This window comes from Neltuma alba, unplaced genomic scaffold (assembly GCF_004799145.2).
Source record: "Neltuma alba isolate B1F8T4 unplaced genomic scaffold, ASM479914v2 tig00010560_pilon, whole genome shotgun sequence".
NCBI classification, from domain to species: domain Eukaryota; kingdom Viridiplantae; phylum Streptophyta; class Magnoliopsida; order Fabales; family Fabaceae; genus Neltuma; species Neltuma alba.
The window spans coordinates 1192510-1208758 of NW_021635427.1; the positions used below are offsets into that span (position 1 = coordinate 1192510).

A 16249-nucleotide genomic window follows, 5' to 3' on the forward strand; every position below is an offset into this window, starting at 1 on the left:
ATTATTTTTTTGGTGCATATAGCACCTTAAACTGCTAAATTTAAAATTACACTAAAAAATATTTTAGGATATTAAATATACCTAAAAAAATATATCAGGGTGCTGGATGCACCATTAAGTTGAAAAAATATTTTAAGATGTTGAATGCATCTCAACTCTTTAGTTTATGCAAGAAAAAAATAATTTGAAAAAATTATAAATTTGGGAGGACAAGTAGATATAATTAGAACTAAAGTAAATTATTTAGCCAGCTCCTATTAGTGGTTTAGAAGGTACTTTAATCCCCACCCTAGCCAATAAAAAATAAAAATTGAAAGAATACCCCTTCAAAGATAATTTGAAAGATACTAACATGACAATAACTTATAGCTCAAATGACCTCCCACACCTCCCACACCTCCTCTTATGGAGGAGGTTGTGAGTTTTATAGCCCAGGGTGACAAAATGGGGTGGGTGGAGGAGTGATGGTTGTGTATGTGAGTTTCCTCCTTTTGATGAGGGAGGAGAGTTTTAAATTGTTAAAATTTAAAGGGAAAACAAGAAACTAATCTCCAACTTGGACTCAGCCCAAAACAGAAGACTGGCCTTTAATTTTTTAACCTCCACACTTCAAAAACGATTCCCTAAAAAACCTATAAATTACCTTTAAAAATTAAAACTTTATGGAAAAAAATAAAATAAAATAAAAGCAGACCAAATTTGTCAAGTTACCACATCCTACTTTGTCCCTTCATTTTTAACTGGATTTTTTTTTTAACCAAGTTGGCGAGGGAACTTGATAAAATTCTTGCGACTCATAATTGGCCATGCTTTTATATAAATTTTAATTAACTACTTTACATACATTAAAAAAATAGTCAAAATTAGTGGCCAAAAACCTTGTTTCAAGGGCAAGGGACCAAAATTTTTTAGGAAAACAAAATTAAATTTTAGGAACCAAAATCACATGTCAAGAATTAAAAATAGCATTAACCCAAATTACTATCAATAAAAATCATTAATTTGTACTATTTAAAAATGAGGAAAATGATCATAAAATACTTGTTGAATTTTAAAAATGACAAATAAGTGATACTAACTATTCTTATAAAAGTTTTGATATGCTATAAAATCACCTATTCATCATTTTAAAATTTAACAGGTTTTTTTTGTCATTTTCTTAAAAACAAGAAAAAAGCTTGAAGTAACTAAATTTATGGACTTCGTTAAAATAAAACTCAGTAATTTCAATTTCTCGGGAGATTAGTTATGCCCCTTTCTTGACTAACGAGTCACACCAAATGTTCCAAAGATTGATAAAAAAATTTGGTTAAAATATCTGTGGGATCATGATTTGATTTAAATTTTAACTAGCTCATACTATTCACATAATTTTTGAAATTACTTATGAGTAATCCATTTATTTACCAGCACAATAATTTTCCTCAGCTTCAATTCTAATGGGGTTAAGCCTTTCAATACTCCTCAAAGTTATAAGATAGCTGATAGCTAAGCCTAAGCTTAAAGATGCTGAGATGGAAAATAACCCCAAACTGGAAATAAAGCTCTTTATATATTTCTTATTTGAATCACATGGAAAGTTTAAGTCAAAAAGAATATTTACGCGTTATATTTTTATCAAACGAACTGAAGTCTCGTCCATTATTGTGTGTCCTAGATATTGAAATCTCAAAGGAAATGCCTAATGCGCTCTTACACAGGGCACTCCATTGTTTCTATGTGCTGAATTTAGAGTACCAATGGCGTTTCACAGGCTACGTTACATTGGAAGATAGCGTTTTGTTAAACGATTCAAAGACCCACGCAGTACGAGAAAATAAAGTCTGGGACAATGCTAAAACAATATCAGATCCCCATTTACATCGGCAGTATTTTGTGGATCTTGTTGGCCTTATCTTAATGAAATAAATTAAAAGAAACAAATAAATCGTCGATTGTTCATGGTGAAATAGTAAGAGCTCATGTTAGCAGAGTTATATAATAAACATAACTATGTAGATTTCATTCAATTTAATCATTCTTGTGACATCAAAAAAAGAGAGAATATATACACACACAAAACTCTGCAATGAAACCAAAACCTGAATCTCGAGGCAGCAATTTGATATATTCTCCACATCTCGCTTTTGCTTAGCGGCAAAGTGCAAATATCAAGTAAGGCAGAAGGTCTGATCTGCATGAAATCCTCAACTCAAGCATGCCAGGAATGTGAATCCCAAAGGGCAAGGAATTCATCTTTGCCAAGTAGGAAGCTGTGAACAAACTTCAAAGAGCAAACTTAAGCATTTCTTATCAGATTCTTTGACAGAAAAGTGATAGATGGATCCAAATTAAATCTATCGGTGTTACCTGCAACATGTGTGGAAAAAACTGATTGTGGTTTTCTCTTCAGCTTGTTCTGTCCCCTGAAGTGTTGTCAGCTAGTTACTTCCGTGAGAATGGATTGATGACATTGACCTTCCTGATATAGAAGCAGTAGGGCTAGTAACTTCTCTCTCAACATGACCAAACGTAGTTTTCCCATTTATCATCTCTACAGCTATTTGAGAAACTTCAACAAACCATTCATCCTCTGGCAGGACACTGCAGTAATAAACTCAAGGTTCTTGGCTTCAAGTAGCATATGGTAAAAGAAATGGGCAGATGAAATGAACCATTCAAAAAGCACACAAAAATACGTTTGACTAAATTTTCAATGAAAATGGAATGAAATGGTGACATAAGAGTTTTAATACCAAATTAAAATATTAGCTATCTGTTAGGACATTAAAACAGTATGTTTCCTATTAATTTGATCATGTAATACTTTTATGATTTGTCATTTACAAATAAATATGAACATTTAATACATATAAAATACTGTTTCTGCCTTTACCCCAAAAAAAGAAGGGGAAAAAAAAAATCTGTTTCTGCTACATGAAAGTACCTGTTAGGATCTAACCCAGAAGCAGCAACAGCATCAATGGCCCTAGCAATCATGTTTTTAATAACTTGGGAGAGCTGACGAGATAGGTAACGACCTTGGGATGCAAATATTATCACAAACTGCATATCTAAATAAAGCTGCGCATTTTTATGAAACCAAAAGCAAGGTGAGTCTGGGAGTATTTAGGCAGTAAGCCAAAGTTTATTTAATGCAGACAGAAAGAATAAAAACGTGCGCGTGCACACACCCACACAGAGAATGAAAGAAAATAATTGCACGGATAAGAAATGACACTCAAGCTTTTACTTAAAACAAATAAAAATAGAAGATTGATGATATTAAATAAAATTAAAATATAGCAACTTCTTTTTTTTTGGGGGGGGGGGGTGGGAGGTTCTGAATGGAAACTGTATTCATCAAAAGTCAGTACAAAACAAGCATCATGGCTAAATCATCAGCAAACTCCTCCTCTTATTGCACAAGAGGTGGGGGTTGATCAAAAGTACAAAAATTTTCCACGATAATATGCAAAGACTCAGCTAAAAAATCAACAATACCTAAGGGAGTGGTTAATCAAGACTTGCACATCCCTATAGAAAATTATCCTACTACCCTCTAGTATATCTCTAAAGGGATGAGAAATGTCACAGCCTCTAATAATCAGATTCAAGGCTTCTATACAATTAGAAAACGGCCCCCGGGGGGGGGTTTCATCTCACTTAAAAGTGACTGGTGTTTTAGAGGGAATCCTTAGAGCCATTTTCATGATATTTGTACATTTTACTTGTAATTCATATTAAGTAAAATGACAAAGCGCTCTTTTAAAGTTTCCAGATGTCAACAAAAAGGTAGTGGTCCTAGCAAAAGTGTTAGACTCCACTAAAGCATAATGATTTGGGTTCAAGTTAATATGTGAGCAGAATATGCTTTAGAAAGAACTTCTCCTAATTTAGGCTTGACAGAATCTCAAGTCCAAATTAGTCGTAGGTTGGGGGACCTAGTAGGTTCGTGTTATGCACATTAGGAAGTCACACACCATAAAGGAAAAGTAAAAAGTTTAAATAGATATCCATTTAGTGTTTTCTTAAGACAACTAAGTATCTTGGGAAGCAACTTTGTTTTTAAAAGAAAAAAATAATAATAATGGAAAATTCCGATACCCATCATGCATTAATGCCTACCTAGTTGATAAAATCACAATAATACTAATTACTTGTCATTTATTCTAACAGTTGATTTTGGGTGTGCATAAGAGTTTTCCTAGTTAATTATGCCAAACCTTTTCTTTTAGGGACTTTCCAACATTACTTTTACATCCATATAAAACTGTAGTTTAAAATAGCTTTTCCATCTAGTTATATAAAATATTTATCAAACACTCAACCTACTTTAGGAAGTAATTTTTCAAAGAAATGAAAATCTCTTTAGCATCCACAATGCATTAGTCCCTGGTTAGTTAATAATGATTTTAAAATTTCAATAAAAACAGTTAAATTAATCTAACGAAGTTAACCAAGTTAACATCATACTTTGTACGCTAAAGAATTTTCCTAATTGATAATAGCAAGCCTTTTCTTCTGGGGATCCCTGGCATCATTTTAACATCCTTCCAAAACTATAGCTTTAAAAAAACTTTGCTGCTTAATAAGTAATAGGAAAAATGACAAAAAACAAAAAGCTAGAAATTATTAAATGTCAAATAAAGAATGTCAATAAAAATTTATTGTTATTTGCAAATTCAGTATTATCAACACGAAGTAAAGTGTTGTTACCAAACCTAACTTGGGATTTAGTAATTTTCAGCTTCTTTTTTTTTAAAAAAAATTTTCTCTTAATAATATACTTAACAAACGGTTAGCTAATTTTGAAAGCAATTTTTCAAATAACTGAAAAATTCAATGATATCCAACGGATATAAGATTTTTCCTAACAGACGTCCAAGGTTAAAGTCAATCACAAGAAACAAGCCTATAAACGAGTGTTTCGAATAATTAAAAATAATAAAATAAAAAGTAGAATAAAAGTTACCTGTCGAAGGCCGAAAGCGCCTAAAGGCACTTCACCTGCCTCAATCTCATCCCAGAATGCTTGATCTTCAGAAAGCCACAGAATCACTGTTTCCGACATTCTCATTAGTAAAGTAGTAGCAAACCTTTCCCTGCCCACAAACATATCTGTAGCAATGCTTGCCATTCGAGAAAGTTTTAAAAAGAGCTCCTGCAATATTATGCAGTAAAATTCTAACCTTAGACTTTAGAGTTTAAAAAAAAAAAAAAGAAAAGAAAATAACAATGCCTATAATATTTTTTAAAATAAAGGGAAAGCCACAACAGTTGCCTCAGAGTGAAATGAGACTATAACGACCCAAGCGGATATGGCATAAAAGGGGGGAAATCAATAAATTTGGTTCATAAATTTACCAACTAGTTTAATCATAAATTAACGTTTATGCACCCATGGGAGATTTTTTAGGCACACCCCAATCCCCCCAAAAAAAAAAAAAAAATTGAGACAATCTAAGGCACAAGATTCGAGGGAAGCCACCGCATTAAAGCTGTATATTTTACTCAAGTCTGTCTCACTCATCCATAAATGTGGTTCACAGATGAGATGATAGGAACTGTTTAAGGGGGGGAATTGCAACCAGTCCATTAACGAACGTCATAAAAGCATATCAAAGATGGGTGGGTCCCCCCAAAATTTTGCTTGACATGCTTATAAGTTTCTTCAAGATCAATTTTATCTACCATTTTTAAGTAATGTGTCTTCCCCAAACTTTCTTGGGTCTCATTGAAAAATGCACATTTACATGGTTTTAGTCTATCTATAACTACTCTACTTTCTTTTCGTCTTTTGTTTTCTTTTTCCCATTTTCTCTTCTTTTTTTCCGGGTGGACAGGGAATTTCTCAAAGTGAAAGCAAATTTACCTGAAAAATTGGAGAAGGAAACCACTCAGGCTCCTCTGCATGACTATCCATACTCAAATACATCAATGCATTCAAACGAGTGTGTCCATCTTCTGTGAAAATGAGTTCAAGAGCATGTTGCCTGCAGAAGCTATCTCTCAGGCGATCAACTTCACGCTGGAGCCTTTTCTTCAACTCTCTCTGTTCAGGAGCCTTCTGATATTTCTCTGGTCCTGCTCTTTTCTGGGATTCATCACTTTTGGTGATTTGAAAAAGCTTCACGACGGCACGTGGGATCAACTCATCTGCCAGCAACAATGCATTTGCCAACAATGCCACTTGTTGTGCTTCTGTCTCAGCTACCCTAACTATTTTTGGCCCTGTGCCTTCCAGGTTCTCAGTTTCCACTGAACCTGGTAGTGCATTTATTAAGAGATTGACATAGGATTTGAACAATTGAAGGAGACCTTCATATGCAAGATTATCCAACTCTAGGAATTCTAGAGGCCCAACATCTTCGAAAAACTCCTGAATTCCAGATAGTGGAAAGCCATGTCAATGAAGAACCTATAGTCAAGAATATAAGCATAGCAGAGGACAGTGATGAAGAAAAAGAATCAATAATGCTAATAAAATAATAAACAGTGTGAGCTTCAATGATAAATAATCTGATGTTGCAACATCCAACTAGTTCTCCGTAACTTTCAGGACGAGATTGGTTTTTGCAAAATAAAAGAGGCAAACTCAAGAATGCTTTTCAACTTTCTTACTGTTGACATGTTACGAATATAAACGTGTCAAACTTAAAATATGGAACGTGGCAACATATATACCTTGGCATGCACATTAGAGTTGTATTCACATATTTAAGTGCGGACAAAGCACAGTCTGACATACTCTGTCCTGAAACCTAATTTCAATCAAGAGAATGGAAGGCAGCAAAGATCGGGTTTACGACCACTTGGTCATAAAAGCTCTAATATCATGTCAAGAGCTACTTCAATTCTAAAGTTTAAATTATCCTGTGAAAAAACATTATTCCTTTTCTTAATATCTCAAAAAAGAGCCACTCAGGGTAAAAACCTGAATCATTGAGTTAAACTTATGAGCACTGCTAGAAAGCCTGGGTGCTTGGGATGCGTTCGTCAACGAAGCAGCAGAAGTTAACCCAGAAAGCCTGCTGCTAGGTGAATAAGCAAGCAACCAATCATCTGCAGCAGCTCTAGCTGCACAACATTGCTCGATTCTTTTCAAGTTTGTGCTCAGTGCATTCTCAACAAATGGCCTGAATTGTTTCAACAACACAGGAGAAAGTGCTAACCCTTGAGCTTCTAAGATGTAACAGTGACTCAAGCAAACACGAACACAATCAGAAGAAACCCTCAAGCTCCCAGCAGATGCTGTAGATAACAGAACATGTTTCTTGATGAGAGAGGCAAGGTGGTCAGCCTGCTTTACAGCCCAAGTCACTAACTCAGAAGTATATGCAGCCTCTTCTTCACCAAACACTGTCAAGGAATCATTCATTGCTTGTGAAATGGTGGACAGGACAAGCTTTGAGAGCTTGGCTGTGTATGCTCCTCCACTATGTGAGACAGACCTAAGACTCTGCAAGCTACGTTGTAACTTTTCTTGGTGAGAATTTAGGAGTAATGTGTGTGCACGAGGACCATCTCCGAGATTTTTTAAAGCTAGCGCAGATGAACGAAGCTCAGAACTACGAGTTGAAGGCTGACATATAATTTCTGCAAGCTGATCAGCTAACTTAGTTCTGTGTTCTGTAACAGCAGCTTCTAATACAACTAACGCACTTGGACTTAAAGCTTTTTTGTTTCTGATTTCCTCTACCATGGCATCTCCCTCTTGTAAGGAGGTCATGGCTTCTTCTATTCTTTTCTCAGCTAATAGGACCTCAAGCTTCTCAAGATATCCTGTAATCCAATTTTCTGTCTTGGATTGGTCTGCCTTTTCATTAAGCATGTCGTCTGTATCCGAACCTTTGGCTTCAGTGATCAAAGAACCAAGCCGACTTCTGTCTGCTAAACCGTGAACCAAAGCAGCCTGAGTGGATAGGAGATTTCTCATGGAAAGCAGCTCCCCCTCAAGATCTGAGATCTCTTTTGATGTGCTATGTAGAAAGATTGCAGAGTGCATTAGGCTCTTGATAAAATAATAGATCATATTTTTTGTTACGATTAAGAAAACCATTCTCAATCTCCTTAAAATTAGCGTCACATACATATAAATATATATATGACAATGATGAATCTCACTAAAAGTTGTACATGACGTGTGGTTTTAACATATTAAAATGTGGTTGTAAAGTATGGATTACTGCAATTTCCTATAGATGTTATAGCTATGAGCCTATGACTCTCAATTCTGCCTGACCTCTATGCAATAGGCATGTTTAAGATACAATAACAAAATTACCAGAAAGCCAAAGCTGCAAAAGTTATACTAGATAGGATAGATAATAGAGATAAGTAAAAGGCTTAGAGATGAGTTCCACTAAAATGTGTCTCTGACATACTCATGAGTTTAGTTCATTACTCTTTTTTTTTTTTTTTTCAAGGTTTATCCAAATTTTCAGAACTAATTTATGTTTGAAAAGTGTGTGAAGAGAAAATGGAAAATAAAGAATGTATTCCTTTCAAGCAAACTACAAGCTCAGGAGGAGCACATGTTGCCAGTGGTAATAGCAACCATTGTTTCATCATATTGACACAACTTTTGTCAAAATCGTATGAACTTCTCGATTTATCTTTTCTTCATAGCAGAGAGCTTTAATGTCTAACAAATACTATTTCCAAATTGTGAAGCAATGCTTGTCTTGATTTTTAATTTGGAGCTTACCGAATGAAGGCTGAATAATTAGCGAGAACACTTTTACGCATTTCTTCTGCTGAAGCCCTTTTCAATTCGTGAAGGTAATTGCAGGCAATTTTTATATCCTGTAAACAATGTGAACACTGGTTAAACATAAAGGAAAAAGGGTGATAAATATACAAATCAAACGGTATATTTTTTTGGCATTACTTAATTATAAGTCGCATTATTGGGACAAAAACTTGTATGGTTTATGCCAAACCACAATTAGGAACACTTTGAACAAGGAGGACACGGTGACATCCATGAAACACTCATATTTCATCATAGTCAAATCCGAGATTGATATAAATATACTTAGTAGTCAAACTAAATAATGATATCAGGAAGGAAAAAGATGCTAAGCCTGTTTTAACTCACAAAAAATTGCGATAACTTATTCTTTCTAGCATAAGATAAAGTAATTAAACCACATTATTTCAATAAGATGCTTCATGTTAAAATGCCCAGCTGCACCGAAAAAGTACACGGTTCTAGGTCAATCAATGGCATAAACAATAAGCATATTTCCCCAAAACCAGTAATGGAACCCACATTTAAACTTGAAATTCATCGGCACGCAGAAAAATGAAAAACGGGAGGCACAGAACCCAACCTTCTCGTTCATGCTACGAGATTTGGTAGTAACGTAGTCATTGGGATCAAAGGAGGAGCTCTTGAAGATCTTTAGCTTATCGCTGAGAGTGAGATTGGCCTCGAGCTCAGCGGAATCTCCTATACTCAATGAAATAGATCCTCTCGGGGTCGAGTATGGGGTGTGATCCATCGTTTGAGTATCTTTCGAGGGAAAAAAAACACAGAAAAGATATTCGATTTGGTTACATGAGGATCATTTGATGAGATTGAGGAAAAATGGGAGAATCGCAGTGAAGAAGAGAGTTTGAATCTGGTGGTGTGAAGAAGAAGAAGTGAGAAAGAAACTCAATTGAATCCATCGGAAACAAAGGCGGCAAACATGTTGTGCAGCCATTCCAAATACGTATGACTCGTTTCGGTTGTTTTCTTGAATCGTTCCAGCTTATAAAAATGTAATATTTGTCCCTTCTGGGACATCCAATATCTTTTTGGGAAAAAAATAATACTTTAATTTAAAATTTTAAAATAATGCGACTGAACCTAAACTTATCTATAAGAGACAATTGTAAAGTATATCATGTTTTTTGTTATAAGAGACATTTATAGATTGTCTCAAATTTTATGTGTTGATGTTCTATTTTATCTCTATTTAATTACTCATACTACTCGTATAATTGTATTTAATTCATATTTATTCTTTTTCCCACACATTATCTCTCTTCCACATAAATGAGGGTATTGTTGGCAAAAATGTTACACCTTTATATACTTATTGCATCTAACTAATTTTAACTAATTTTTTGAATAATGTGATTTAGTTAATTGTATCTTATAAAACAGAACGGAGGGAGTATAAAATTAAGACTAAATTTACAAATTTATTCTAAAAGTTTTCAGTTAGAAGTATAGAGCACCAGGAAATTTTTTGGGCCTAATATTACTCTAAAAATTTAAAATCGTAACAATTATGTCTCATACTATTAAAAAATTAATATTAACTGTTAAACTAATAACATTGAGTATTAATATTTTTAAAATTAGGGGATAAAATTGTCGTTATTTTAAACTTTTAAAATAATATTGAATCCAAAAAACTTTTAAATGCACAATACTTCTAACTTCTAAGTGAAAACTTCCAAAGTAAATTTACATCTTAATCTTAGTCCTAAAATTACTATGATACTACACATACATGGAGGTTCTTCAATGGAAATAAAATGCCATGCTTGTTACGGATACTTAATATCTTTAACTCCACAGACCTCCAATGCGGCATGTGTCCCCAGTTCTATTAGCTCCACAGCGTCATCTGTTGTTTCTTGTACATACTTTGATTAATATACTATTCATTTTCACTCAAAAATATATCTTTTACTTTAGTGTGGTGGAGCTATAAAAAAATGGACATTAACTACACTACCAAACATGTCATTTTTATTTGGAAAAATTACACTCAGGTTCCACATAAAACAATTAATTTATAAAAAGTCCCTCGAAATCCCGAAATGATTCCTAAGTCCTTGGGGATCTGTGTGTAATAAATTCTAATTGTGAAATTACCTATTTACTCCTATTAATTTGAACTCAATGCAATTCATTTACAACCTCAACGGTGGCTGTTGACAACCCGAAGAGAAGTGGTTAACAACCTTGAAATGCCCCGATATCTCACAGAGTGAGTTGTTGAGGGCACTGCCAAGGTTGTCAACCACTTCTCCTCGAGTTATCAACAGCCACCGTTGAGGCTATAAATGAATTGTTACAATAAAATTAGTGGGGGGTAAGTAAGTAATTTTACAATTACAATTTATTACACACAGTTCCCTAAGGTCTTAGGAATCATTTCGGAATTTTCAGGAACTTTTTCTGAATTAATTGTCTTATATGGGATCTAAGTGTAATTTTTCCTTTTTATTTCATTTGAGAACGTTTGTGTGTATTGTTGCACCCAAAAATTTTATGATGTCAAATACATGGTAGTTTTATACTTAACCCTATAAAAATTACATAGAAACCCAAATTTTATATAATTACATGGCTTACATGTAAATAACATTTTTCTCCTAAGGCAAAATTAATGTTGGTCATTAAAATAGTGACACTGACTGTTAATAATTTTTAAAGATGTTCCAATATGCCCACTCAAGCTTGAGGAAGAAATTCCTAGTCCTACCCAAAAAAAAGCCCAAAATAAAAATAGATATTTTTGGCTGACCTAATCACGATGAGGGCCAGGACGCAGACAAGGTATTTTGCCCTAACTATTTGGCCCTAGCCAGAAAATAAATATGATTATATATATTATAATAATATACTTTTTGTTAGCCTTCCTTTGTACACATTTTTTATTAGGCTGTTTTTTTTTTGGTTCTGTCACTCTTCCCAAAGGTTATGCCCTGTTCATCGTTGACTATCACTAATCCTCTTTTGTTTTTTTCTTTTTTGCAATCACATTGTGACGATCACTAATACCAAAGGTGGCACTCACAGATATGTGAGATTATGTGAGAAATTTTCAGTTGGGGGGAATGATTGAGTGGTGTTTGAAAGGCAATTGAACTGAAAATCAAAACTTGGCAGTGAGGAAGGCCTTTGTTTTGGATCAGCACCGTGTTTCAAAATCAAAATCACTATAAATTACTTCTAGTTTTTAATACAAACACTAGTTGGAAATTTGATTTTGTCTAATTATAATATCTTAATCGATTTTGTCCTCTGAATTTGTAATTTACTCTTTAAAATATTCTTATTTATTTATTACATATGTTAAGGGGTTTCCATACAAAAAGCTGTCATGATTAATACCTTAAAAAATCAAATCGTATTTATAATAAATAACTAAATTAATTTATTTAATTTATTTAAATTAATTAAGTAGCTCTCATATATACACACTCTATAGTTATTCGAAAGAGATATGCGAAGCAATCACTTGGATAATGGCTAAAGTTTTCGGACATAGTGTTTTGTTTGTTTTGATTTCATTTTACTTTCACGACAGACCTAAAGTATGGATATTTTGAAATACTACCTCCGGTCCTTAATATAAGACCCCGTTTGACTTTTAGTTTGGTCCTAATTATAAGACCCCAATCTATTTTGTCTCTCATATTTATACATTTTTTCCAAGATAATCCTTCTAATAATGATAGTTCTAGCAAATACATTTAATTAGCAAGAATATTTTATGAATAAAAACACTTATTTATTACAAATAACTAACTTAACTTACTTCCTTAATCTCCTCAAATTAGTCAACTGGGTCTTATAATTAGGACCAGAGGTAGTATTTTAATGTCCTCTCACACTATGAGAGTTAATTTTTGCATCCTTGATTACTCTCCAATTGGACTGAGAAAAACATCAATCTCTATAGGTGGAGTTTGATGAGGGAAGATAAGTTACAACTTCTTTGTACTGTGTTGTTTTGATCTAGCAATGAAATCTAGTTTTTCACTCACAAAAAGAAAAAGAAAATGTTTCAAGGTATAAAATAATGAAATGTTATTTAATTTTTGAAGTATGGATATTTGTTAAGATATATACTCCTCCGGTCTTTATTATAAGACCCCATTTGACTTTTTATTTGGTCCTAATTATAAGACCCCAATCCATTTTGTCTCTTATATTTATACATTTTTTTTCAAGATAATCCTTCTAATAATGATAGTTTTAGCCAATATACTTAATTAGCAAGGATATTTTAGGAATGACAACACTTAGTTATTATAAATAACCAACTTAACTTACTTCCTTAATCTCCTCAAATAAGTCAATTGGGTCTTATAATTAGGACCGGAGGAGTAGTAGCATTTTCAATTTCAATACTCAAGTTACAAACTTATTTTAAAATATTTTAAGGAAATATATGTTTTAATTATAATTGAAATTTTTTTTCACATATGGAAAAATTAAAAAAGCTTACCCTACCTAGCACATCTTTGTCCAATCCAAAATGGTCACGGTTTACAGGTAGAGTCGGGCAGCATGCTGCAGAATGTAGCCCTCTTATTTTTCAGTTGGGCATCCAACAAGAAATGTAGCCTGTCCAAAGCTACCCATGTGCACATTAATTGTCAAAAATCAGTCCTTGTTGGTAGCATAGCTATAGCCCACAGGTTGGAGAGAAGATTGGCTAAGATGTTCGGTGTTAAATTTCATTCTCGGTCGGGCAAATATTTTGGCACCTTTATTGATGATCATTGACAACATATTAAGGTGTCCGAGGAGATCATCCAAAAATTTGTTCATCGTCTTGCACCTTGGAAAAGTAAATTACTCTCATAAGATGGACTTGCAGTGCTTATAAAGAACTCCCTTTCTTTAGTTTGGAGAAATTAAGAAAATTAGTTAAGTTAATTATTTGTTATAAATAGGTATTGTCTTTCTTAAAATACCCTTGGTAATTGTGTATATTAACTAGAATTACCATATGATGAAACCTTTAAATATGCAACTACTATAAAAACTTCTTTGAAAAAAATGAATAAATATGAAAGACAAAGTGAATTAGGATTATATTTATGACCAAATTAAAAGTTAAACAAGCTCTTATAATAATAAATGAAGATAGTAATTATGATACATAAATACTAAAAAAAAGGAAGTGAATGGCCACTGTAAATCAGTTTATAATGGCCCCTTATCTTTGGAATTGAATTATTAGGGCTAGTGACTTGATCATCAACCATTTCACTTGGCAGATTAGGGATGGCTCTTCAATCTCTTTAAATAACAGGCTTTGGTGTCCCATGCAGTAGTCAGGTTTGTTTTATCCTTCTATGGAAGCCTCAAGCCTTATATTGTACTCTCAAGGAAGATGGAGCCTATTTTCAACATTGGCTTCTATCTCCAAATGTTAATCTTGGTCAGCTTCAACTTCATTTCCTTGCTATTTGAAGTGCGTTGAACTATATTCTCAATTACACACATGTTTCCTCACCCTAGTTATGTGTTACCACTCTATCTTACGCTGCCAAAATTGTCATATAAAAGGATATTATATAGGATAACTGCAGTTCACTATTCTCTCATGTACCTCTTGGATGACATCCATAACTTACTCAATAGGTTTACATTATGTACTTTTATTTATTAATGTGAATTTACTTTTTATAAAAGAAAAATCTGATGGCAAAAGAAAAATCAATGGAGAATCGTATTTACAATAAACTCAATCAACTCTATAAAAAAGGTAGCATTGAAATAATTGCATTTGTAACATATTGATTGTATTTCATTTATTTTGATCATATTTCCTGATTTTGATAATTCAGTTCCTTCTAAAAGGATTGAAAATAATAAATGGTAACATATAGTTTCATATGCTTTTAAAATACTCATAAATAATGTGATTTGTTGTAATTTATATATATATATATATGCTACTATTATTAGTTGCCGATCATGGCGATAATAATAAGGAACAAAGCTTGCGATTTTGCCAAAACAAGATTCAAGTAATATTATTAATGTGCTCGCTAAAAAAAGAAATAGTATTATTAATGACGAAGACGAATGAAATACCATATAGTATATGGCCTTGTTTTGATCTTAAGGTATTATTGTGTTTTAAATTTATACTTTTTTTTAATTATTTCTATTGACAACACATATTAAGAAAATTTTCATTCAAAAAGTAGTTTTCAATATAAATAATTAAAAAATGATATCTTAGAAAAGTAGATATATATCTTTATAAATAACTAATATAACTAATTTAAATTAATTATCTGATTTTATAATTAGTATTAAAGGGAGTAATAAATTTCATGGTTTTTAACGTGTGTGAAGGGTTAAAGTTCATTAAAACTAGAGTATATTTTTTTAAAATATATCTAGTATTCTAAAATATTTTGTAGTGTAATTTTGCTTTTGAAGTAACTTTTTAGAAACAATTTTAATGCATTGTGTGCATTTAGCACTTTAAAATATTTTTTGTCCCGTAGTTACCTTAAATGTTTTTAGTACTTATCTTTAATGTTTTTAGTATTAAAACTAATTAAAAATTAGAGTTGAAAGCATGAAAGATAAGTCTAAAAATTGTTTAAGATTACTACCAAAAAATTGATAACTAAAAATGTTTAAAATGAAATTAAAAATACAGAAGATAAGTATTGAAAATATGAAAGAAAAAGGGGGGGAAATCAACTCAAAAAATATTTTAAAAACAAGATTGCACCAAAAAGTCAAAATTGCTCGTAAAAAATACTTTAAGAAAATTACATGGCAAAGTATTTTAGGATAATTTTAGAATGTTAAATAAATACATAGATGTACATACATGTATATGTATATGTGTGTATATATATGCATGGCATGCATGTGTAAAAGAATTGAGCAGTCACACCACACAAGTCACAACCTGAGCCCATGGCGCCACCATAGGCAATCTCGAATCTCGCCACCTCAAATCAAATCATTTCTCCAACGTTCACCTCATGCTCATCCTCCCCTTTTGGCAAAAAGACATTCACACACAATATAATTACTCCCCCCCCCCCCCCTCTCTTCTCCCACTCACAGTTTCTTTATCAAAATTCTGATAACATTCCTTTGGTGTAAAGTAAGATCACTCACGATATTTAATCAAACCCTATTAAAGATTCCATTAATTTAACCCAAAGTATATTCATATTCCTTTAAAAAGTTGACCACCGATCAGGATGAAGGCCGCTTGGGCAAACATGATGTGTGCAGCTCACGACCCCATGTTTCTCTCAAAGGCTACCCCATTGACATAATTTCTGACCTTTTAAAGAAAATCATATTAAATTATTATTATTAGATTCTGATTGCGATGTTTCAATTCATTGTAACGCCCTCTTCTTCTCACGACGTCGTTTTCACTCTGCTTCCTTCGTTCATTCCAAATGCAAGGAAACGTCCTCTGGTCTCTTGTCTGCTTTCACTTCAGTCCATTGTGCCCTTTTATGGCATAATTAAAAAAAA

The 16249-nt window shown here is 32.9% G+C and overlaps 1 protein-coding gene across 1 annotated transcript; it reads right to left on the reverse strand.

The window, feature by feature from the left end:
- Positions 1–2130: 2130 nt before the first annotated feature.
- LOC114757085 (exocyst complex component EXO84A-like) lies at positions 2131–9488 on the reverse strand. Its single transcript, XM_028946075.1, has 8 exons — positions 9318–9488; positions 8690–8787; positions 6917–7961; positions 5855–6361; positions 4955–5143; positions 2927–3063; positions 2429–2583; positions 2131–2252 (listed from the first exon to the last, which is right to left on the reverse strand). The coding sequence occupies exons 1-8, from the start codon at positions 9486–9488 to the stop codon at positions 2131–2133; spliced, it is 2424 nt and encodes an 807-aa protein (XP_028801908.1).
- Between the last annotated feature and the right edge of the window lie 6761 nt (positions 9489–16249).